Source organism: Mugil cephalus, chromosome 20 (assembly GCF_022458985.1).
Source record: "Mugil cephalus isolate CIBA_MC_2020 chromosome 20, CIBA_Mcephalus_1.1, whole genome shotgun sequence".
NCBI lineage: Eukaryota > Metazoa > Chordata > Actinopteri > Mugiliformes > Mugilidae > Mugil > Mugil cephalus.
Window position 1 is genome coordinate 13,116,220 of NC_061789.1, and position 23,360 is coordinate 13,139,579.

General features: G+C 43.7%; 3 protein-coding genes across 5 annotated transcripts; 2 read left to right on the forward strand and 1 right to left on the reverse strand.

The window, feature by feature from the left end:
* The first annotated feature begins 11 nt into the window (after positions 1-11).
* On the forward strand, positions 12-3,681 carry LOC124997864 (zinc finger protein 100-like). The gene is made up of 2 exons (XM_047571893.1): positions 12-794; positions 1,302-3,681. Exons 1-2 carry the CDS (start codon positions 617-619, stop codon positions 2,474-2,476), a joined length of 1,353 nt encoding a protein of 450 aa, XP_047427849.1. The 5' UTR covers positions 12-616; the 3' UTR covers positions 2,477-3,681.
* On the forward strand, positions 2,817-18,221 carry LOC124997851 (testis-expressed protein 2-like). Of its 3 annotated transcripts, none has more exons than XM_047571866.1 (12): positions 2,817-3,543; positions 8,796-10,106; positions 11,593-11,793; positions 12,196-12,475; positions 12,617-12,798; positions 13,258-13,449; positions 14,205-14,304; positions 15,573-15,705; positions 15,836-15,973; positions 17,044-17,253; positions 17,345-17,465; positions 17,617-18,221. In XM_047571866.1, the coding sequence occupies exons 2-12, from the start codon at positions 8,934-8,936 to the stop codon at positions 17,734-17,736; spliced, it is 2,850 nt and encodes a 949-aa protein (XP_047427822.1). In that variant the 5' UTR covers positions 2,817-3,543; positions 8,796-8,933; the 3' UTR covers positions 17,737-18,221. The 3 variants fall into 3 exon arrangements, with proteins under 3 accessions (XP_047427822.1, XP_047427821.1, XP_047427823.1); XM_047571865.1 differs by lacking the exon at positions 2,817-3,543 and adding an exon at positions 4,709-5,446; XM_047571867.1 differs by lacking the exon at positions 2,817-3,543 and adding an exon at positions 4,709-5,044.
* Positions 18,222-18,331: 110 nt separating this feature from the next.
* On the reverse strand, positions 18,332-22,234 carry LOC124997865 (60S ribosomal protein L3-like). The gene is made up of 10 exons (XM_047571895.1): positions 22,069-22,234; positions 21,395-21,587; positions 20,842-21,010; positions 20,618-20,753; positions 19,849-20,035; positions 19,600-19,760; positions 19,358-19,459; positions 18,811-18,906; positions 18,581-18,700; positions 18,332-18,447 (listed from the first exon to the last, which is right to left on the reverse strand). Exons 1-10 carry the CDS (start codon positions 22,069-22,071, stop codon positions 18,388-18,390), a joined length of 1,227 nt encoding a protein of 408 aa, XP_047427851.1. The 5' UTR covers positions 22,072-22,234; the 3' UTR covers positions 18,332-18,387.
* Positions 22,235-23,360: the final 1,126 nt, after the last annotated feature.

A 23,360-nucleotide genomic window follows, 5' to 3' on the forward strand; every position in this document is an offset into this window, starting at 1 on the left:
TTCATAATTTAACCAGTAAAACTTCAAAGCACCTTCGTATTTCCTCGTAATATTTTTTTTATTCATTTATTTTTCCGGAAAAATGACTATGAATAAAATCGATTAAAAAGAATTCAACACCAAAATATAATTTACTGATTAATTATTAATGGGAATTAAATTCCCATGACATTCCCATGTATTACAGTGACACAGCGTTAGCTTTATTAGGTACGTTTTCATACTAAAATCAATCCAACACATCTAATTTTACATCATATTTACTTTTTATTCAATTGACACGTTGAAGTTTGTGTCCATGAACGAATATTCTGTTCCTCTACATACTGCTGAATTTACGCATTTTCTACAATGTACACTGAAACCGAAATGTTTTGTTGTACTGAAGGACATCTGGTTTTACACGTGTAACTCATATTAATGTGTGTTTACATACCTTTGCCGTCTTTATTTAAACAGGCGCTTTTATTCGGATAGACTCAAACCGGAAGCGATGTTGCGGTTTCTCTCGCATCGCAGACTGAAGGCATTGACAGGTCTCCAGCGAGCAGAGTTTATCCTGCTATCATCCCAGTGTCATCATTGATGCTTTTGCACCGCACCTCTCTCCGGGGACATGGACGCCACGATGTTTCAGCTGAGGTCGTTCGTTCATCACCGGATGTACGCGGCTGCAGAGGAGATCCTCGGAGAGGTGGAGAAAACCATAACGTTAGCCATGAGCGAAGTTAGTCGCCCTAAAGAGGAGGCTGAAAGTCTGCGACGCCGGACGAGCTTCTTGCAAAATAAATCAGGTCTGGGACGCAGCTTGGATGTGTTTTACAGTGGCGCTTTGGTGCCTGTGTTGAGCCAGAGCCATTGCTCTGTGTTCTGCTAGTGGTAGATGTAGCTTTGTTGCTCCTGTGGCTCGCTCTTCTTTGACGCATGCGCGCACGCACACAGAAGCATGAGTCCCACAGCTGCACTCTATTTGAGCGAGTTGAAAAGCAAAAAATTTCTTATAAAATCCGGCAAAAACTATTTACTTAACCCTGTAAAACCAAACATGAAACAAAACTAACTAAATCAATGATTGACAACTATTTCCTCTTATTTTTATTTATTTTTTTTTAATCAGAACTGACACATTTGGTATTTATGGAAATTTATTTATTTTTTTATAATAAAGTATTGATTATGTGGATGGAACAGAGGTTTCAGACACTCATGTATCAAAAATGATAAATTTGTTGTTAAGAGGGTTAAAAGGAAAGAAACATACATCATCATGGGTGACTTTTTTGTGAATATTTTATTTTCAGCTGACAGACTTCCACTGGCCAGCAGCAGCCTGGAACGTGGAGCCGAATGTGACCCCCCAGCTCTGCGGGAGAATCAATCACCCTCAACGCAAGAGGGGTCGAGCTTCAGCCTGAGTCCCGACCTCCCGGGACCCTCTAAATTAAAAGCAGGCCTGCACAGTAGCGACTGGAGCTACAGCTGGGCGGAGACGGATTTCAAAATGACCGACATAAAAGAGGAGCAGGTGGAATCAGGGGAAGAGAGTCAAACGCCAAGCGTTGCTTTTCTCTCCGCTGTAAGTGTGAAATCCGAGGAAGATCAGACACGAGCGTCGAACGAAATGCAGCCGGTTTCTACAGACGACTCGTCGGTTCATAGTGAGAGCAAACTGAGTGATGAGGAGCTGTTGAGCAGCAAAGGGGAACCGTTCAAAACAATGAGATCGAATAAGTTTCAACGTGACAAAGATGGCAAGAATGGCCGAGCAGCTTTGCCTCGCGAGAATCGAAAAAGCCAAAAAGACCGAAGTTTTTGTCACTTGTGTGGCAAGGGATTTCAGTACATCGGCTCTTTGATGAAGCACATAAAATTACACGAGAGCCAGACTGATTGTAGTTTCTGTGGGATGACACACCAGTCCACGAGAGAGCTAATAATTCATTTGAAACGTTGCCACAGCAAATCAAATTTTTGCGGCGATTGCGGAAAGGCCTTTATCAACAACCGCCGTCTCCGGCTCCACAGAAAAATACACGCCGGCATAAGAGAGTTCATGTGTCAAGAGTGCGGCAAAAGATTCAATCGCAGGGAGCATCTCATTGTGCACGTGAGGACCCATTCCGGGGAGAAACCGTATCACTGTGAAATTTGCGGAAAAGCATTCAGCCAGAGCCAGAACCTCACGATCCATAAGAGAAGCCACTCCGGAGAGAAGCCGTACCAGTGTGGGCTGTGCGGCAAACTCTTCAACACGAGCAGCCACCTCAAGACGCACATGCGGTACCACTCGGGGGAGAAACCGTACCCGTGCGACGTGTGCGGGAAAAGTTTTCGCCAGAGTGGACAGATGACGAGGCACAGGACCACGCACACGGGGGAGAGGCCTTACGCCTGCCACATCTGTGGTATGAGATACAGGTTCGCGCCTAATCTTAGGGTGCACATGGAAAGTCATGAGCAGGCGGCCACAGAGTGAAAACTGAAGTTAACCACCCCAGAATGTGAAAACTTGTATCGTTAGCTTAATAGCGCAATTGTCCAAGTCATATTTGAAGGGAAAAAAACAAGTTTTTGCAAGAACATTGGTATTTTTATTGATTAAGTAAGTCAATAAATGGGCAGTTGGGCAAATATGCTATTAGGCTAACGCTATGTAAGTTGTTGATTGTGGTTGATTCACAACATGTCATGTGAGACAGTTCCACATTTTCCTTGCCACACAACCCACTGAAGTTAATGGACTGATTAGATGCATTTTACACCTATTTTAAAAGCCACAACACGAAATTCTACATGCTAGCTTAAACCAACCCAAGGTTCCCCCGCCCTCAACATTTTTTTGTGTGTGAATTTTGGTCTGGAGTCACTACAGTCAATATCCATCATGTGTGATGAAGATCTGGAGGTCCAGATGATGGACAGATGGACATTGTCTCAGCACCGTCGAGGTGATTTTGCTCACGGCCGCCATCGGAGAAGTCAGGTGTGCAGACTGTGCATCTGCTGGTCAGATGCATATCATTCCTACAGTAGTTCAGTGCTCTGATTGATTGTTGGACCGTCCAGTTGTTTTTCCTTGTGTTGGTTCAGGATCCTGCATGGCAACGGGATAAAATCACTTCCCAACAGAGCGACTCCAGACCAGAGGGACTTTGCCCCACAATGATCTTATGGGTGGGGGGAGTTGGGGCTGGCTTCCGTGCAGGCTGTAACATCTTTGTATGTCGTGTTAATCCACAGAGAGGACTTCATTTTTCATGTCTTATGATGACTCAAGTTCAGACATTGTTCGACACTATATTAAGAAAGAAAGTGGCTGCATGTAGGCTGCAACTCCCCCCAATTATTGCATAACCGTGACAATGTGAACGCTCTGTTGTGGCCGTCGTGACGTTTCTTTTATTTTGAAGGAGGGGGGGTTGAAGAATTCTGTTCTCAAAATAACTGCAGCGGCTAAATATGTCCAGAAGTCCTTTCAGTGTCCTGTTCTCCGTGGTTTAGACTGCCGAACTACTCGCCTGGTCAGTATGTGGATCCCTGTAGGTAAGCACATCTGCAGATGATCTTCTTTCACGTCACATTCATGTATTTTGATATATTGGTCTGTGTAATGTTCCTGTGCGTTGGCCACATTTCCAGATGGTCCACAATAAAGTTTAATACCCCGTCATATCAAATTAACGGTCACCTGCTTATCGTTTTCTGATTCTAGACACCAGGTACAAATATTTATTCTGGTCTTATCCCTACGTTGGTCTGAACCTACCTACATACAAAACTGAAAAATGTACTGAATAACTCAACTTGCTTATGAGTTAATATTTTGACATCATGACTTGCAGATTAAGACGTGTCTTGTTGGTTTGTCCATTTTGAATGATTTGTCTTTGTTTCCGTGCTTTCATTAATTAGTGGATCCCCAGCTGGAGTTTATCAGCCGTAATCGTCAATAGAAAAAATGATTTTCTCCCATGTCATGTCTATGAAAGCTAAGCCACATTACAAATCAAGTCTAGATGATACAAATAAAAGTGGCAATGGATTTTTCTTTTTTCTTTTTTTTTTTTTTTTACTTCTGCAGCTTTTCCAGCAGGAGGCAGCAGAGGCAACACGATGGGCCTTAACCAGCCAGGCTGAAAGATACGTGATGCCCACATCAATGACGTGTTGGCTCACACTGAAAAGTTATTTACACTTAACCAATCTTACATTAGTGCCACAACTCTGAACACGTAACAATAATTTTCACTGGCCTGAGGTTACTGAGGCCAGAGGTGAAACATCTCAGTAAATGAAGGAGCACAGTATGATAAGTTGCCTGGTATTTTGACAGGGGGAAAAAAAGGCAAATACAAGCTAAAATCGTCAAAGACCTTCATAGGTCATGATATTTCAAGATCAGAAATGGCCGAAGAACAGAGGAGGTACAAAGAGCATGACATGTATTTATTTTATTGCTACTATGGCTCATGAAACAATTAGTTTCATATAATGTTAATACTGAAACTCTTTCTTTAAACTGCATATGCCTTGCAGAAAAATAAGCAAATCTCTTTAGATTTGACATTCTTTCGTATTGTAAAACCTCAGTTTAGAGGCTGTAGCGGCGTCATTTTTGTTGTGAACCATGTTTTTCCTCAATGTTTGTGCAGCCGCCCCTCTGCCACCACCCCAACCACCCCAGGCAAATACGAACATACATGTGCTGTCCCACCAGTTCAAAGAAGCAAATTCTGCCATAGGGTTGATGGAAGGGGGCCCTTTGGTGGAGTTGTGGACTATTCCTGATGCACTGTGGGGCCTCTGAGCTTAAATGGTTTATGGCTGTCGTTGCAAAACATGCCAAAGGGCGGCCACCGGGGTCCCTCCAAACAGTTTGCGTAGTTTGCACGTTTGCGTTTATGTCAGGTCGTGGGGAGGAGGGTGTGCGTCTCCCCGCTGCGTTCACGGCCATGAGTGAAACAACAAGGAAATCCCGAAAGCCACAGTCTCACTCACTGGGACACACGATGGAAATGAAGTAGAAGAGTGCGTTATATAAAAGGTATAAAATGTTCTGGCTTTTAAAACTGAAGCTTTTGAACACCGACCTGTGCCTGATGTGGGTGTTCCGAGTCGTGCACTTACATAAGTCTGCGTAAAGCCCACACGAATGCAGCGTCGGAGCAGGGAGAGTTCAGTCCAGTCAGTGTTTTGACGCCGAGCGCGGAGCGCAGCGCCGAGGAGGAGCCGCTCCGCCAACTGTTGGCCTCGCGCATCTAATCTGGATTAGAGTTTCGTCCATTCTGCGTTCGGGTCTCCAGTAATCACATTACCCCCGCTGTGTATTTCGACGCGAGCTTTTTCAAATGGAAGGGCGAGTGGCGATGTCAAACGCTCCCTGCGTAGCCGGCGCGTTAACCTCCAAACTGAAGAGCTAATTAAAATGCAAAGAGCGTGCTTTAAGGTGAGTTTTTCCGCAAAACAGTAAGTAAAGTTGGATGAATATTTGTTTTTGTTTTTTTCCGGCCGGTCGGTGGAAGGCGTGCATCCTCGTGTGCAGCACAGCGCGCTCTGCAGCATCCAGACTTATCACTGCAGCCTGCGCTTGAAGCACATTTCTGGAAAAAAACAGACACACACACGCGCGCGCGATGCATTCGTTAGCCTGGAGCTCAGCGACTACTGATAACACAAGGGCAGCTAGTAAAACACACCACACTCAGGTAATTACTCTTTTATTGTTATTATTCCTGACTGGTGTGCAGCAGAATAGCTGCAGCGGACTCGAGGAATTTCCTTCGGGTGATGACAGTGTAGTGATGGGTGCTGAGAATGCATCTACAGCACGAGGAGAAGAGTTTAAAGGAAGCAAGTGTGGGCTTATTAGGATTCTGGGAAGATGTTCAACAAACAATCAGCCACTCTCGGGTCCTGGAGTTTCTCTCTTAAGGATTCGCTCGGCTCCACTAAGACTCATTATGTGATACCCACACAGCTCAGCAGTGCCAAATGTGTCAGTCATGGTCAAAGGGGAGTTTGAGGATTAAGGACAAGGATGCCATGGAAATAAACTGCATGCCTGTCCTCTGTGTGTGTGTGTGTGTGTGTGTGTGTGTGTGTGTGTGTGTGTGTGTGTTCTTGTTTTTGTGTTTTTACGTGTTTTGGGTCTAAACTTTTGCAGAATGTTGCGGGGCCATGTTCTTGTGGGGACTCAATTTTTTTTCCAGTGTTAAGACCTGTTAACACTTGTTGAGTTCAGTCGATATGGTCATGGTTAGCAATGCACTTTCTGTTCGGTTTTCCCAGTTTTGGTTTGTGTTTGAAATCGCCCTAGTACCGTATATTTTTTTGTTCCACTTTTTTTGTCTTCTTGCCTCTGGGATCACGCTCACCTGTGTTGTCATGTTTCCTTTGTCCGCATACTTCTCCTCTCATTAGTTCTTTCGTTACACTATCAGCCCATGGGCATATACAGTCCTGTCTTTCCCTTTGTTTGTTGTCCAATCATCTGGGTCCTCCTGTGTTCGAGCCTGGATGTTTATTTTTCATGCATCCCTGCCTGTGTTCCCGCGTTCTCTGTTTATTATTATTATTATTTTTTTTTACTTCTTTTTGGGTTTTTGGATTATTTGGATTATCCTCTCTCACTCTGCAGCGCTTTTTGTTACTTCGTTGTAAGCTTCATTAAACTGAACTATTTCATCCGGCCTTGCTGACTGCGTGTGCATGTGATGTCTGGCTGCAAGAGCAATCCAGATCCCAGATGGCACGCCACCAGATTTTTATGAAATTCTTCTTAGACAAAATATAAAGATTATTTTATTTCCCTTTTACCTCATGTTCTTCTTAATCCCAGATAGACCGGCCATAGAGAGGACAAAGCAGGAAGGTGATTTTTTCCCATAATACAAAATTGTTTTGACCTCAGGGTTTCTGCTGGTACAGTAATTTCTAACTCCATTTAATCTCTAATACAAGTTGCCTTTTTAAATTTGCCACAAATGTGTACTTTGCTACTTTCCTTTTTTTTTTACATGTAGCTGTAAATATAAAAACGTAGTCGTATGTTGGGCTATTTAAAATGAGTATTCTTTTCTCTATTTGATCAACATTATTAATAAGTATTTGTGGAAGTCCTAACGTGACCATTTTTTGCATTTTACATTATGTTATGTTAAAATGCCAGAAAATGCCTTGCATCTCGTTTTATCTGCGTTACTAAGGAGGAAATTTTAACACTCCCAAGGGACAAACCAAAAACCAAGAAGGCAGAAACAGGGCTTGCACAGGCCTGCGTCAGCCCTCGGGTGGTTACACAGAAATTTGGATTGCAGAAATTCACGTACAGTCACGAGGGGCAACCTGCCAAATCTCTGCTGACGCCGCGTTCTACTTGGCAGCAAAGGTTTTCTTTTCTCTGTCAGCGTGAACTGATCCAAATTGACTCCCAAGTAGAAATTGATCGGGGTAATTCAGGACCTGTCCAGAGCAGTTAAAGCCCGCGTAAAGTGACACTATTGGTTGATGAGATTTACAAAACAGCCAGACAGGCTGTTGTTAAAATGAATATCTGTCTTTAAGTGTGAAGATCACTGCAGAGATGTCTCTTTCAGGTCCTGTTAATGACAGAATATATAATACGGAGGGCCAAACACTGGTCAAGTGTCTCAACAACTTCTACATTTCTGTTGTTTTAATACTTTATGTAATCAATAAATACAAGGACATTAGTTTTTTAGCAATGTTATTTTTAGGGAAAGCGTCAACTCAGAGAAAAAAAAAGAAAAATAAATTCCAACAGTTTCAATTTTCTGATACAAAACTCTTGAGGGTTACAGTTAATGCACTCTTTGCACTAAATCCAGTAGCAGCATTAATAACATTGACTGTATATACTATGTACAAACCCAACGTGAGGTCAACCATTGGATTCTGAACTTTGAAAATGAAGCCCAAATTTGGCGGAGCCTGCGGCGCCATGTTGGATGAGCTTTACTCCGCCCACACTGGGATACTGCAAATATGGATATGGGGGTTGTTTTAGGGTGGAACTAGAATAGCTCCCTGTTAGCTCAGGCTACCGGTCACTCAAAGTGGGGACGCCCTTAATTATGCAGAATTTTAAACCTTAATAAAATAAATAAATAAATAAATGAGTTAGAAAAAGTTTAAGTTGGGCTTTTTAACATGGGGGTCTATGGGATTTGCTCACTTTTGGAGCTTCAAGTGGCCACTTGATGAACTGCAATTTTTATGCACCTCCACATGGGCTTCATCGCTCAGACCCGGAGGTTGCTGCCTTGTATTCATGACTCAGACAATTGACAGTCTTATTTATTTAGAGTGAGGGTTCAGTGGGGTGGTACATTATGTTAGGGAGACGTGGTACCAACCACATGTTGTTGACATTGTGTGAAGGTGAAAACTTAAGTGGAAGCTAGTAAGGTATCTAAAAAAGGATGTTGTAAACATCACCATGAATTGCAACTCTGTGTCAGTGGCTCTTTTCCTGAAAAAAAAAATCACTCCCCCTTTACCCTGTCTCAGACTTTAACAGACAGCACAAAGTGAAATGTAGTTACGTGTATGCCTGCAGAAGAGTAGTTGAAGAGAGAAGATGAAGGATTAAAAGAAAAGACCATGATGTGAAAAGGGGAGTGAAAAATTCTTTTGGAAAGGGTTACAGAGTGGCAGGATATTGAAAGAAAGGCCCAGCTTGTTATTAAATGTTGTTGCCATAGAGGCACACTGAAAATAAGCACATTCTAATGTGTTTTTTTTTAATGTATGTTCTTTGTGTGCTACATTTCCAGGATCCAGCATGAAGAACAACAGAGTATCCATGAAGGATTTTCCAAGTCTGTGTGCAAATACAGAACTCGTGCTCCTTGTGGACTGCTGCTCCATTTGCCTGACCTCTTTCTCATCTTAGCTTCTGGTTCGCAGCCATCATGGAGGAGAGCAAGCTCATCTTCAGTTTGGACGGCCATGTCGAGGGTCCATCTGTGGTCTTTTCTAAAGATCGACCACAAACCAAAGAGAGTGGGTCTGACCTCGGTTTGGGGATGAATCTGGACCTAAGCCATGGCTATCGCTCCCAGCCTCCCTTCCTACCGCACTCCCCCTCTTCCCCAGGCTCTTTAGCTGACCTGTCAGCCTCATCAGCAGGCCGTCTTGTCTCCAGTAGCCTTGTCAAATCCTCGTCCACAGAGTTGGAGCCAAGAGAGGGTAGCTCACTAAAAGGCAAACCTCTCCTCAGTCTCGTCAAGTCCCTGAGCACGGAGATCTCCCGCCGGGTTGAGCCAGAGGTCAATCTCTCCAAGTCTGACTCCAAGCTGCATTTGCATCCCTGGAAGCAGATTACACATCCAAAGATCCCAGAGTCTAGGCCTGAAGCAGGAGGATTTAATGAGAATGATGATTGGGTTTTACCCCCATCCATTTCTTCCGCTGAACCTCGGGGCAGTACACTGATTGCTGAGCTGGAAGACACACGGAGGAAGTTCTCGGAGGCAATGCAGGAGCCACTGAGCATGCTGAGTAAGATCATGGGGGATGAAAGCTCTGGAAGTCCCAAGCAGGGCAGAGACTCACCAGCCTACCAAGGCAGCTGTGGAAGAGACGGGAGCAATGAAGACTCAGATGTTAAATGCCGAAGGAGAACGGACGATGAGCGCAGAGGTGTATGTGACACTCCTCTCAGAAGATTTCAAAAAGACTCATTAACGAAACCATCCGTCTCACCCGAACGGCACATCCACAGCAGTGACAGCCATCTTGAAATCTGCACCTATGGGGATATAATTCAGGTGGTGGAGCTCCAGAACGGATACAGAGGGGCACGTCATAGAACTTTCCCCAAAGTCCCAGGTTCATCGCTGCCTCTTCACTGGCTCCTCCCTGTTGGCCTTCTAGCTTATGGGTTTTTTGTTCTGCCCCTGCCTCTCTACGTGGCCGGCCTGTCCATGGGGATTGCTTTTGGCTTTGTGCTGGGCTTGGTCGTAGTGTTCATGTTTGCCCCAAGACGTTCAACAGTGAGGCGCAGCGAGGGCTCTCATTGTAAATCCAGTCCCATGAACTTGGATCTGCTGGACGGAAAGCTGACCGATCTAGAAATCCTAGAGGTAATAAATCAGTACAAAGAGGCAGAAGGTGTAAAATTAAACGCGCTGACTTGGGCTCTGTGTGGTGCAGTGCTCATTTAAGTGTTCATTAAGAGAACAGAAGGGCAAGGTAGTAATTACTGAAGCAGCATGTGTCATATATTTTATGCCAAGTCAGTGGCCTAGAAAACTAGATTTGACCTACCTGCAGAAATTTTCACCACAATGCAACATTTACTCTATGTTTTTGCATGGATGACACATCTACTGCCACTCTGATCCATGCCATTCATGCAGGATCATTAGGGATGTTAGTGTTGATTGGACCCCCAGCCTCATCTGCTAAATATTGACATGTTGTCATTATCTCCGTGGACATATTCTGCTGTTAGCACTTTTAGTCATGTCCAGAGCCATTGCTATGTCTGTACATCAGGGGTGGGTATTGGCAAGGACTTCAGGATACGATACTTGAGTCACGATACTATACGTTATTGCGATATTATGATATTGCAATATTCTACATAGTTCACTGAGAAATTTTAAGTGCAGCTTAAAATAAAAAATGTATATATGTACATCAGATGACAATGATAATTCATTTGACAAAGGATCCATTTCCAATTTATTGCACTTGTAGAGAAAAAGTGGTGGTGGAGGTGTGGAAGTTGTTCGCAATCGCTCCAAAACATGCCCTTTTCCTTTTCTTTTAAAATCGATATTAAGACATTCAAAATCAATATTGTACTGGAATCACGATATATTTCCATATGTTTTTCCTGTATTGTACACTCTTTTGTCTCGTTCAGTATGCAGAGAAACCACTGCAGCCGCACCCATTTGCTTTCTGTTTTCCCCGTTTTGGCTACATGGAAATGAGCTTCAAGCTCCAGTGTTTGCATTGCAGGATGAGAGATCAAAACAACAATAGCCGTGTAATGGAAAAAAACATTGGTTGGGGCTAAATGGATTGGTTTCAAGGGAATCGCTGCATGAAAAACTGCCCTCGGGCACTTCAGGTTCAGGATCAAGGGGAGGGTTATTTTGATAATAGGTTTCTGAAAGCACTTTGCGGCAGTTCAGCCAAGAGACAATCGCAACAAGCACAATGTTAGCAAGATCAAATGAGGTAAAGTTTAGGAAGACAGAGGAGCTACTGACAATAGACTGGTGGCTATTTAGACACAAACAGTGTTAAATGATACAGATGAATTCTGTCACGGCTCATGTTTCCCCACCTACTGAGCTGTATTGTCTCTGTTTGCACCACTCACTGTTGAGTGCACGAGCAGACTTTTTGCTAGACTGACATATTTTATTTGTGGATATTAATTAACACTTAGATATTAACACTATACATCAAATACACCAAAATACAGACTCGCTACAGCTGTCAACCTAGCTTAATTCTAACAGGAAATGTAAAATGTTTGGGACTGTCTGTGTTGCTACATTGCTACATGCAATAATTTTATGGATTGGATTAAATAGTTTTCTGTTTTTCCAGGGTTGGATGAATGAGACCTATGGCTACAACCCAGAGACTTTCCACCCCTCTCTCACACACTCTGTCTATGCCACGCTGGAAGGAAGCCGACTGCGGCTGGCATACCCACGTGCCAGCATCCCCCGGTGGGCTTCTTTCAATGAGACGCCTCACGAGGCTGTGTTTTTGTATACACGCACTTACCAGTTGGCCAACTGTAAGGTCAGTTTGTGAAAAAAAAAATGTCATTTGTTTTTTTTTTTTCAAGGCAGTAGGCATGTCCCTGCTAAAGTAAAAGAAAGCCACCTGAACCCTTTCCTCTCATCTCTCTGCACCCAGTTTGTCATCTAACACGGAGGTAGCAGGCCAGTAGGGTTACGGCTGAAGTGATGATGCACTGAATAAACTTGACCCCACCACCGTCCCAGTGGTACTCGGTGGCAGGCTACAGTAACTTATGCCTATGAGCTTCCTAACAAATCTAACACACTATATGGACAAATGGTGTAGCAAAATGACTTGACTTGACAAATATATGAACAGTGGAGCACTAGAAGCCCTCTATGCAGTATTCAGACCAGAGTGAGTTGTCTTTGGTACAGACTGTCACCTTTATCCACCCAGGTATCTTTGGTGCCTCCCGGTTTGGCACGTAAGAGGGTGTGGAACAAGAAGTACCCCATCTGCATCACTCTAGCCGAGGGGGAGGTAGGGGATGAGAGCCTGGTCGAAGGGCAGGATGAAGAAGAAAGGGCAGAGAACATTGTGATCCCAGACCAACAGTTTCCTGTCACCCTCTATCTGTTTGGGCGCACTGGAAGAGATAAGGAGGAATGGTTCCAGCGCTTCCTGTCAGCTTCCAGGGCTGAAGCCCAGAGCAGTGTGAGCAGTGACGAGAACACAGGTATGTGTTCAGCTGGGCGAAATACGGTTTGTAGACTGGAAACATGCAACTCTTAACAGGACACGTTGATGCTCAGAATACATTCAATGTCCAATTTGACTTTCGGAAACATTGTGCTCCTGGATTTCATCTGTTACACAGAATCACTGGGTTGTGGAGAGGCTATGAAGGAAAGCACAGAGGAGCCGTCTGACTGTCCAATGAAAACAAGAATGCTCTTGGACTACAGCACCTACATGACTCAACTGATTGGCTCCCAAAGTAGCGATCCCACCCCCACCTCCTGCCACGCTGACAAGGAAAGCCCCACAACTTGCAAGAAGGTCAGTGAGCAAACCTATTATTTAGTTTTTGATACACCTTTAATAATCAAATTCTCTTCTCTGATTTCATTTAGAGCATCCCTTTCCATGAAAAACATATATATCACAATGCTTTTTCAGCTTTATTCATCCTCTGCATGCTTAGCATTAGCTCCATTGTTTTGCTCTGCGGTCAGATCACACTTGTCCAGGATTCTAGCTCAGCTAAACACATCCTTGCTGACTAGAGCAAATGTCAGTGTTCAGAAATATTAGATTTCAATTTACTGGAAGACTATTAATAGCAGCTGACTGGTGCAGCTTCTAATTTTGGCTTCGGATCGGCAACCCATGTAGTGGCAAACTGCCAAGGTGTTTAAAAGTGAAAAATGAACTCACAGTCAGGGAAAGTTTGGGTTGGTAACATCTGCAAAATGCCAGCGTGCTCCCCAAAGATAATACCTTTGTTATTCCCTGTAGGCTGAAGAGCATGGTTCTGGATGCCAGGTTGGATCTGAATCTCCAGGTATTGAGACAGAGGAAAGCTATCTGGAGGGTCAGCCCACCTGGGTGAACTCCCTTCTGGGCAGGATCTTCTGGGACTTTCTGCAGGAGAAGTACTGGGCCGATCAGGTGGCACACAAGATCCAGAAAAAACTCAGCAAGATCAAGGTGAGCGTGGAAGAGAATACATATGGAGGGATTTAGTGGTTTCGATAAATATAATCTTTAATGTTACCCACAAAACAGTAGCTAGTCAAAACATATAGTGGTACTATACTGAAGTCCCGATAATTATTATTAATAATGGTCTTTAAATGGATCATTAACGGTGCCACAATGACTAATGACGTGGCTGATTTAGGAGCTCTGCAAACTGTGTGTGAGGATGGAACCTGATCAACTCTGCTTTGTTGCTCCTTTTTATATGTGTGTAGACTTGTTTTTGTCCTTGTGGGCAGTTTTTGAGGGATAAAACGTGTTAAGACTTAGGTTTAGAGTAAAGGTTACAATTAGGTTAGGGTTAGGCACTTAGTTGAGATGGTAGATGGTAGCTGAGGGGAAGAAGCTATGTAATGCATTATATCAGTGGAAGGTCCTCACAAAGATAGAGACACGTGTATGTGTGGGCTTGAGAGTGCTGATAATGCATTCTCTCAGCTCACTAGGAGGTGGGTGGGTGTGGAGCTGATGGCACCAAAGTATCCTATTACTCATTTCCTGTGCTCCACTTTGACACAGACCACTCTTTTCTACTTTCTTTCTTCCACCTGCACGCATTCTCATACAGTGGAGGTTTCCCAGCTCACTCACTTCAGAGTAATTAAATACCTCCGTGGGTCCATCCAGTTTACACAGATTTAATTTGAAGGCTTTTATTGGCAACGTGAATGCACTGATAACAGGCTCTGTTTGTCTTATTGTAGTTGCCGTACTTCATGAATGAACTGACGCTGGCTGATCTGGACATGGGCACCTGCTTTCCCCAGGTCCTCAGCACATCCAAACCTACACTGGACTCTAGAGGTATACGTCTGTTTGTGTAATTGTATTTGCACTCACTGGCCACCTCATTAGTGCCAGGTTGGACCCCAGTTTGTCTTCATGTCTACATTAATTCTTTGTGGTATAAACTGAACAAGGTGGTAAACATTCCTTTCAGAGTTTGGTCCATGTTGACAGGATAGTGTCACGTGGTTGCTGCAGATTTATCGGCTATCCACTGTGTGAATCTATCTGTTCCACCACATCCCAAAGGAGCTCTATTGGATTGAGATCTGGTGACTGTGGAGGCCTTTTGCATCCAGTGGCTTTGTGACATGACTAATTATCCTGCAGGAAGTATCCACCAGTGATTGGATACACTGTGGTCATAAAGGTATAGACATAGTGACCAACAATACTTTGCTAGGCTCTGGCATTTAAATGATCCTCACTTGGCCCCGTGGTGTGCCGAGAAAATATCGCTCCACCAGCACCATAAATACAATTCATCATTTCATTTATGCTAATGTTGAGCCCACCATCCGAATGTCACAGCAGAAAACGAAACCCGTCAGACAAGACAGTGTTTTTCTAATCTTCTTATGTCCAATTTTGGTGAGCTCTTACAAACTGTAGCCTCCATTTCTGGTTCTTAGCCGGCAGAGTGGCACTCGGCGTGGAATTCTGCTGCTGCAGCTCATGTTTTTCAAGGTTCAACAAATTGTGTGTTCACTTCGGAGAGACTATCCTTCTTCTGTCATCTCAAACGAGGCTGATCATTCTCCTCTGACGTCCTTGGAGAAAGCATGAACAGATATTTCTTTCACTTTGTCAGACCATTCTCTATTAACCCCAGAGATGGTTGTGTGTGAAAATGCCACTAGGTCAGCCGTTACTGAAAAACTCTAATAAGCTCATCTGGCACCAATAACCATGGCACAATAAGATGTGATTGTGTATGTCTGTATATTGCATTGATCAAGTACCTTTCTCTACTGCTTAATTTAAGGAGTAGTCACAGCTGAGCATTAGCCAACAACCAGATAACTCTCTCTGTCCCATGTCTGCAGTCAGTTCATTTGATTCATTACAATCATGCCGTGCTTGACCTAGAAGCTTTTCATTGTCTGCTAATGAAGCGCTTAGCAATCCTCTTAGCCCTGACTAACCCTAACCAACCATAAGAAGCCAAAGCTATCCTATCCGGATCTTAAGTCCACAGCACTGTGCCAGATTGGATCAAGAAGTGATGTTTCTTCCATTTCCACATCACGTCAAACCAAACTCCCTCCGTCCCTTTCTTCTCCAAGGCTTGTGGCTGGAGCTGGAGATGATGTATACAGGCTGCCTTCAGATGACCCTGCAGACCAAGATGAATCTGTGTAAACTGGGTAAAGAGGAAGAGGACGAGGCTCACAGCATTTCAGAGGCCGAGCAAGCAGGGTGAGGCCCAACTCACTCACATATTACTCACTGGTTAAAAAGAGAGGGTTGTGACAAAGGTGAACACTCGGAAATTTGTTTTCAAAGCTCGTGAGTTTGCAGTAATAACCGCAACCTGTGTGTTTTTCAGTTCCAAGCCAAGGCTGTGCGTACTGGCTGATAGTGATGAAGAGTCATCCAGTGCAGGATCATCTGATGAAGAGGACATACCCCCATCTGAGCCACAGGGGTCACTGGCAGAGAAGAGCACAGCAGTAGGAGCTGAAGGGTAAATTCACAACGTTCGTGTTTTCTACTGCAGAGATGAAGGGATGTGGGCAGGATCACTTAATCAGGCAGCAACAGGCAGACAAACAGGAACCATGAGGGGAAAAGGCAGAACTTATGGTTGGAAAAAGATGACTAAAATGGTTTACGGGAAGCAGACAGAGCAAATGAGTCGGAGACAGGCACGGTCAGTATCGGGAAGTCGGGCAGAAGAGTGCTGGAAAGACTTTGCAAGCATTGCACAGAACAATCTGTCCAGGGAGCGAGTGCGGAACTGGTGAATATACGCTGGCCTGATTACAGAGGATGAGGAGCAGCTGTGTGCACAGGTGAGCGGAGTTGACTGATGAGGTGGGAGTAGCTGGCAGGCTTAGTGATCCAGCGGTAGGGTAAATGGAAAAATACTGAGAGCGACGTTGGGCCACATGCTCCTTCCTTTTTTCATGTAAATTAACAGTAAGCGGACAAAACCGTCCAAGTCCATGTCCATGTCCAAAAACTGCTATAAAAACTGATTAATATTTTTTACAAAAAAATTACAGTCTCTACACAACTACCACAAATACCATAAGTTTGAGGAATTTTAACCCTGTAAATGCCAGTTTGATTACTAATTTGATTAAGTAACTCTTGTTTTTACAGAAAAAAAAAAAAACTTGAAAAATTATCTATTTTCCATAAAACTAATGTTGGGTGACTGGGGCATTTTTCATATCAGTCTTGGCTATGACCAAGATTACCTAAAATATTGACTTTAGTTTATTATTAGTTTTTGTGTAGCATCAGATTTATTGTATTGTGTCATAGCTGAGACATTAAAAAAAATAGTTATAATGGAAGTCAATGGGACATTTTTGTCCGCTAAGGTTACAAGAGGGTAGTCTTTTTTTTTCAGTGTTGACCTATTAGAATTCATTTGTTTTGAATTTCAAAATTTGTATAGAGATAGACTTTGTTACAAAAAACTGTGCCATGTGCACAGCCTAAAATCATCCAAAAATGTCCCTAAGGTTGCCTGAGGGTTAAGATAAAAAATTGTATCACATGCTGCTTTGTTCTTACTCTCCATAGGCACACCGGAGGCAGCACAGGTAGGAAAATACTGAGATTTGTGGACAAGATAGCAAAGTCGAAATACTTCCAGAAGGCCACAGAGAACGAGTACATCAGGAAGAAGATAGCTGAGGTCTCCAACACGCCCCTGATGCTCAGCGTTGAAGTCCTGGAGCTGTCTGGAACCCTGGCCATCAACATCCCTCCTCCCCCAACCGACAGGATATGGTGACGACATTCGCTTGGTGTTTCATTTTCATATCACAATATCTGGGATTTCAGAGAAAACAGTACAGTTTTTTTCCCCCTCCTGTCACAGGTATAGTTTCAGGTCGCCTCCCAGGTTGGATCTTCACGTGCGTCCTATGCTCGGCGAGAGGGAGGTCACCTTCACCCACGTCACTGAATGGATCGAGAGAAAGCTGCAGTGCGAGTTTCAGGTCGGCCCCGTCATTGCATTCGATTTTTCCTAATAGCACGGAGATGATGCAGACTTTCTGGCAGTGTGGATGTATCATATGGCTGTAACATTTTCTGTATCTTTCCAGTAACCTTTTAAATGTGGCGTTATTGTCCTTTTCCTATCAACAGAAAGTGTTTGTCATGCCCAACATGGATGATCTGTATCTGCCCCTGATGACATCCGGCCTGGACAGTCCGCCTGCATCCCACCAGTCCTCCATGGAGTCTCACGATTACCTCTCCGAGTAGTTCCCCTTGATGTCACACATGAGATTACGCTGATGTAAAAATATCAGCTGCACTGCTATTCTAATGAATCTCAAAAGGATTCTGCGGCTGCTGCAGCAGGGTACCTGATTGGCGTCCAGCTTGCGTTTCTGCTTTGTAACTGGTGCGGGACAGATTTTCTCTGAGGCCACACTGAGCTGACATCAAAACTGTGAGAATGGTGATGCGGCGCCCCCTACTAGGCAGTTTATAACAACATTTCCGCTGAAATGGAGGCAAGGCTTTTAAGAAGTCTGGATGTCTTAAATGCACAAAAGAGACACTCTTTGGGGAAAAAAATGCTCTTTGAACAAACTATCCATCCATTCATTTTGTAATCTGCAAGGTTGAAGAAATCAGAAATTGAACGAAATGGAGATGGGGAACTGATGAGTACTGTGGTGCATGTTATTTCTGGGCAGTGTTCATATCCTAGTGGACAATAAACACCTGTTTGATGGTTTAAACCCGTGTTACCTGTTGAGCTCCAAATACATATGTGCATAATGCAATAAAACACACACATATATGGCTATGGCAACTGAATATCACTTAGTGTGCACAAAATAACTAAACATTTTTATTTGAAACTTAGATTTATTATTTTAGAAGATTTTGTTATCGTCCATTCTTTCAGACCTCCTCCACAAGAGGCTCTTTCAGTGTCTTCTGGGCATCTTTCTTCAGTGGCCCCTGAAGGTAAACCCAAAGGCCTTAGGTTAAAATAGTGTTTAATAATTGAGGTCTACATGAAATTAAGGGGAAAAAAACAGAACCCTATTGTGCAAATGTTTCTCATTAAAAGGTTTCAGTTATTCACACTCACCATAAACGCCCTCTTCTCCTGGGCAGTCTGGAAGCGCCCGTGACCGAATTTGGAAGTGGTGTCGATGAACTTGAGCTCGATGGTCTCCTTGGATTTGCGCGATGTGTGGACGAGCAAAGACTGCAAGGAAAAATAAAAAATTTCTGATGCCAGAAAGGTCCAACAGAGCACTTACGCTGTGATTTGTCTGTAATAAAATCAACAATTAGGCTTTTAAAATCACACTGTACCTTTCTGAGGGTGAGGACGCGCTTCTTCGTCCCGACAACGCAGCCTTTGATCATAACAAAGTCATTGTTCACCTCTCCATATTTTGGAAAGCCTCCCTACAGGGACAGGAAAAAAGACTGTAGAATGGCAGGTTGCTCAGGACTGTACGCCGATCAGGCATAACATTATGACCACCTCCCTGATGTTAGCTAGGTGTCCCTACAATAGTGACTCATCAAAGAAAGGACATGGACCTTCTGAGGGTGTCCTGTGGTGGTTGGTAACAGGAGCAGATACTTGAAGAGTTTAGGATCCACCTTTTGAGTTGTTCCTGCAGGGGATGGTTGCTATGTTATTGTTATGGGGTGGGGGTGCCTGGTCTGGTCTAGGTGGGTGGTACATGTCTAAGTAACATCTGCACTGATGCCAGGTCCAAAGATTTCCCAGCAGGACATTGAATTATCACAAACATAATTAATGTTATTTACTTCTCCTGTCAGTGGTTTTAATGTTGTGGCTGATCAGTGTATATTATTGACAGTATCTATTGAGCACAGATGAGTGTACCATGGGGGTGATGGTTTTCTGGGTGGTGTCGTAGTTAGTGGAGGCATTGTTCCGGACCACCTTCCCGTCCTGGATGTGAACACCTTTACCGATACGATAGATCTGAGGACAAAATTGAGGTACTTTTATGACAAATAATGCTTGTAACCTTTCTGCCATCTATTTGTGGATATATTTACCGTAAAACAATTGATGATCATTTTTTAGAAAACGGAACTACATGTGGTCAACCATCAGCTAACCTTCTTGTTGAGCTCGGTACGATGGTGATAACCTTTCTGACCAGCGCGAGCTATAGTGTAGCCCACACGGGCGGGATGCCAGGCTCCGATGCAAGCCACCTTCCTCAGGCCCTTGTGGGTCTTTCTGGGGAGTTTCTTTGTGCGCCAGCGGCTCGTCACACCTATCAGCACAAAGAGCAAAAGAAAACCGTTCTCAACTGGTTGGTACAATCTGGTTTTGCTGTGAGTACCCTGCAGAGTATTCCCTACCTTTGAAGCCATGGCCTTTGGTGACACCAATGATATCAATCATCTCATCTTGGTAGAAGACGGCAGAAATGGGGACTGACTGTTCCAGATGTTCCTTTGCCCAGTCCACCTTGTCTGAGATGGTTCCTCCATTCAACTGCACCTCCATAATGTGAGCTTTCTTCTGCCTAATGGGCAACATTTTCATCTGGAAACAAAAGGGAGAGACAAGTGTACAAATGCACCTGAAAGGAGTCCTACAATCTATAAAAGTTTGTAAAGCATGGTTCAAGAATTTCTAGATTTGCACCTACTATATTTAGATTTATTGCTCAGCGTGTGATCATGTTTGAACTCCTGTCATAACATCCGACTACGGTCACAACACACATTTATTTGCACATTTTGATCTAATTCCGTCTAAACGGAGAAATGCGGATCTCGCCGGCAAGATAAGAACCGAGATGTTGGCGGATCTTCACAAAGACTGCTGCCGACATCAAGGTTTTTCTATAGCAAAGTCCACGTGAGCAGCCAGGTCGTTAAAATTATTTTTAAACTGATATTTGAAACCGCCCCGCGGTGCTCCCCACAGACTGGCTGTCGCGGCCAGAGTTGCTCGGAGTATTGACGGAAAGAGGTTTGGCATTTCAAGGCTTTTCATTCTTTGCAGTGGAGGAGATTAAGGGTCAGTAGCTGTTGATCAATACAAATGGAAGCTTTTACAAGTTTTTGTGTAGTGATTTTATGTCACGGTGACCATGTTAACGCCAGTGAAATACTGGCCTACCTGGGAGTGAACAAGAACCCTGATGACTGAACAGTATTTCTTCATCGTGGCAAACTCCTTTTCCAGCTGTTTCTTTCCTGTCTCAAGCTGCCACTTTTTGCTGTACTTAGTGAAGGCCTTCTTCTTACTCTTGAACCTGAAACACACACATATGCAGGAAAAAAAAAAAGCTTAGCTATAAGAAACAATGACATGAGTGCTGTGTAAGTCTGTGTGGGCCATACCAGTTTTTGTAAAATCTGCGCTTGCACTCGTCACTGAGGTGCTCGGCGAAGATGGTTTTCAGGGGGCGCAGGCCGCGGATGGTTTTGATGTATCCCACGATGCCCATCACGATGACAGGAGGAGTTTCAACAATGGTAACCGCCTCAACTTCTTCTCGCTTTGCTTGCTCTGTGGGAGAAACGTGGATTCAAATCTGATGAGGTAACTGTCGATCTTCAACAAAGCTCAACGAGGCATTGTTGCAGCAGGGGGCAACAGGGTTTATGTGACCCCCTAGAGGGTCCACACAGGTACTGCAAGGGGGCTCACAAAATCTTTAGTTGATTGAACATTTTTATATATTTTTTATAAAATTTTCTCCCACAAATTTAAATTTCTTTAACTAACATGAATCAAACATATTTTAGTGAAGCAATTGGTTTGGGCATAATATATTTAAATAATAGACAATGCAGTAAGGATTAAACATGATCCGGACTAACATACAGATGAATTCAAAGTGAATGTCTTTTCTCAAGCCTTCAGTGCATCTTTTGTGCAAATTGTACGTACTGAGGCCAGTGCGGTGCATCTCCCTAAGCGTGTGGGTCATGCCAGCCTTGTATCCCAGGAAGGCGGTGAGGTGGACGGGCAGGTTGGGGTCGTCTTTGGGCCACGTGCGCACCCTGCCCCTGTGCTTCTTGCTCCGCTTGTGGGGCAGAAACCCCATGTGCCCGTGGCGGGGGGCATGGAATTTGCGGTGAGACTGGAAAAGGCCAGACAGTCACATTCAGACGACCCACGTGCTCGTGAATCAAACATTCCCAGCGTATTTATCTTGTAGGTGACACAGGCCAGAGCACATGCTTCTTACACCACAAGCATGCGACACGAACCCTGTAGAGCAGTAGGAAGCGGATTACATGCTGTCTAAGAACAACATATCAAAAGTCACACAATCTTCCTGATCAGGTCACGTGTTTGTCCTTTCAGTTACTGTCACAGAAATCGGGTTTAAGTGTTAAACTCGGGGGACGGGGTGTTGCATGTCAGTTCAGTTGACCACATGGTGTTCCCAACGGCAGCCATTACATTATGTCAGTATGCTCAATCTGTTATAAATCCAAATGACCACACAAAGTGATCGAATGCACACACATGCGTCGAAGACACAAACAGGCGGAAAGTGAACAATGTCGTATCCTTTAAGCAGAAAAAAAAGAAGGAAAATCACAAGGAGCACTGACCATGTCTGCGCACTATCCAGGCGAGAGATAGAAAGAGAGAGGAAGCACTGCTGTCGTGAGGGTCATGCATAAGATGATACATAGAGTGGAGTAAGGGCTCTAATTTGGTGGTTGGCCCAGTTGAGGAGACGTATTTGCTTTCAAACAAGGCAGCCCGTGCCAAGTCCCAGGAAGAGAAGATAGGAGGAGGAGGGAAGAGGGTAAAGTCAGAGGTAGTTGGGGGGGGGCTCAGCGGAAAGGAACCGTGCAACCAAGAAAGGAGAAAGAGAGGAAGAAGGTGGCGTAATCTTTATTTGGTGTAATCTTTTTTTCATAGTTTAGAAAGCAACTAGTAGCCCACACAGAGTCCACCTCGTGTTCATGTATTTCTGTCTGTTGGGTTTGAGAATGTACAAGTTGCTGTAAGTATATCTGTGTGGGCCACCCATGAAGTTCCTGTACAGTGTGTATTTCCACACACATTTCACACACATCCGGCTACGAATAAAGTTGCCAAAAACAAAAAGTATATCCCGACCACAATCGAATCCCACGCCGATTTTATTTTATTTCAACAAGTATTAATATCAGTACATTAACAACAGGTGGCCACACAACACTCACTCAAACCTGAGATAATAAAACGATACTCGTTCACCAATGACAAAGCTCCGCTGAAAGGTTGTCCTGCTGCCTCTAGCTCATAGCATCTTTAAACACTCCTTCCCCTCAGGACATTATGTGTTTCAGTTCCAGACAATCAAAAAAAAAACAAAAAACAAACTAACTGTTTTGACCCCAGATCCATTTCATGAATTGGACGGGGTCATGCACTAATGTGAAATGCCTTGTGTGAGCACTTTTTAAGCATATAACTTTATGTTTATAGTTTTGTTGTGTTTTCTGTTTGCAACGAGAAGGACATTTTTCAGTTTTCTTGTGCACGTACAATGATAATAAAGATATTCTATTCTATGTCCTATTGTACAAGATCCTACCAGTGTATTCAAACTCTGAAATAAGTGTCGGTCTGTTAGTCACATAGACTACAATTTATGGCTAGACACAGTTATCCATATTAAAAAATGCAAAAATAAGCATTTGCAAATACTTTTACACTTTAAATGGTCTTCATATTTTTTAAAATGCTGAAGGACAAATAAATTCTTACTGACTAGGCACCAGTGCCTCTCACTTGTTTTAACCAGCCCTACAGCACCACCTACAGTATTAAAATGGTGCAGTTCAACTATGACCTTTAGCTTCCGACCTCGTTGTTTAAAAAAAATATACCGCATTCAGTTCATTTTAAG

What these genes read in the sequence shown, in the direction of transcription:
- LOC124997864 (XM_047571893.1), top strand. Translation starts at nt 617, where the DNA reads ATGGACGCCACGATGTTTCAGCTGAGGTCGTTCGTTCATCACCGGATG. An exon ending in CTTCTTGCAAAATAAATCAG is followed by an intron (nt 795 to 1,301) that starts GTCTGGGACGCA and finishes TTTTATTTTCAG; the next exon opens with CTGACAGACTTCCACTGGCC.
- LOC124997851 (XM_047571866.1), top strand. Translation starts at nt 8,934, where the DNA reads ATGGAGGAGAGCAAGCTCATCTTCAGTTTGGACGGCCATGTCGAGGGT. An exon ending in ACCAGTTGGCCAACTGTAAG is followed by an intron (nt 11,794 to 12,195) that starts GTCAGTTTGTGA and finishes TTATCCACCCAG; the next exon opens with GTATCTTTGGTGCCTCCCGG. An exon ending in GCCCCACAACTTGCAAGAAG is followed by an intron (nt 12,799 to 13,257) that starts GTCAGTGAGCAA and finishes TATTCCCTGTAG; the next exon opens with GCTGAAGAGCATGGTTCTGG.
- LOC124997865 (XM_047571895.1), bottom strand. An exon ending in CGCAGATTTTACAAAAACTG is followed by an intron (nt 20,754 to 20,841) that starts GTATGGCCCACA and finishes TGTGTGTTTCAG; the next exon opens with GTTCAAGAGTAAGAAGAAGG. An exon ending in GGGTTCTTGTTCACTCCCAG is followed by an intron (nt 20,036 to 20,617) that starts GTAGGCCAGTAT and finishes TTTTGTTTCCAG; the next exon opens with ATGAAAATGTTGCCCATTAG.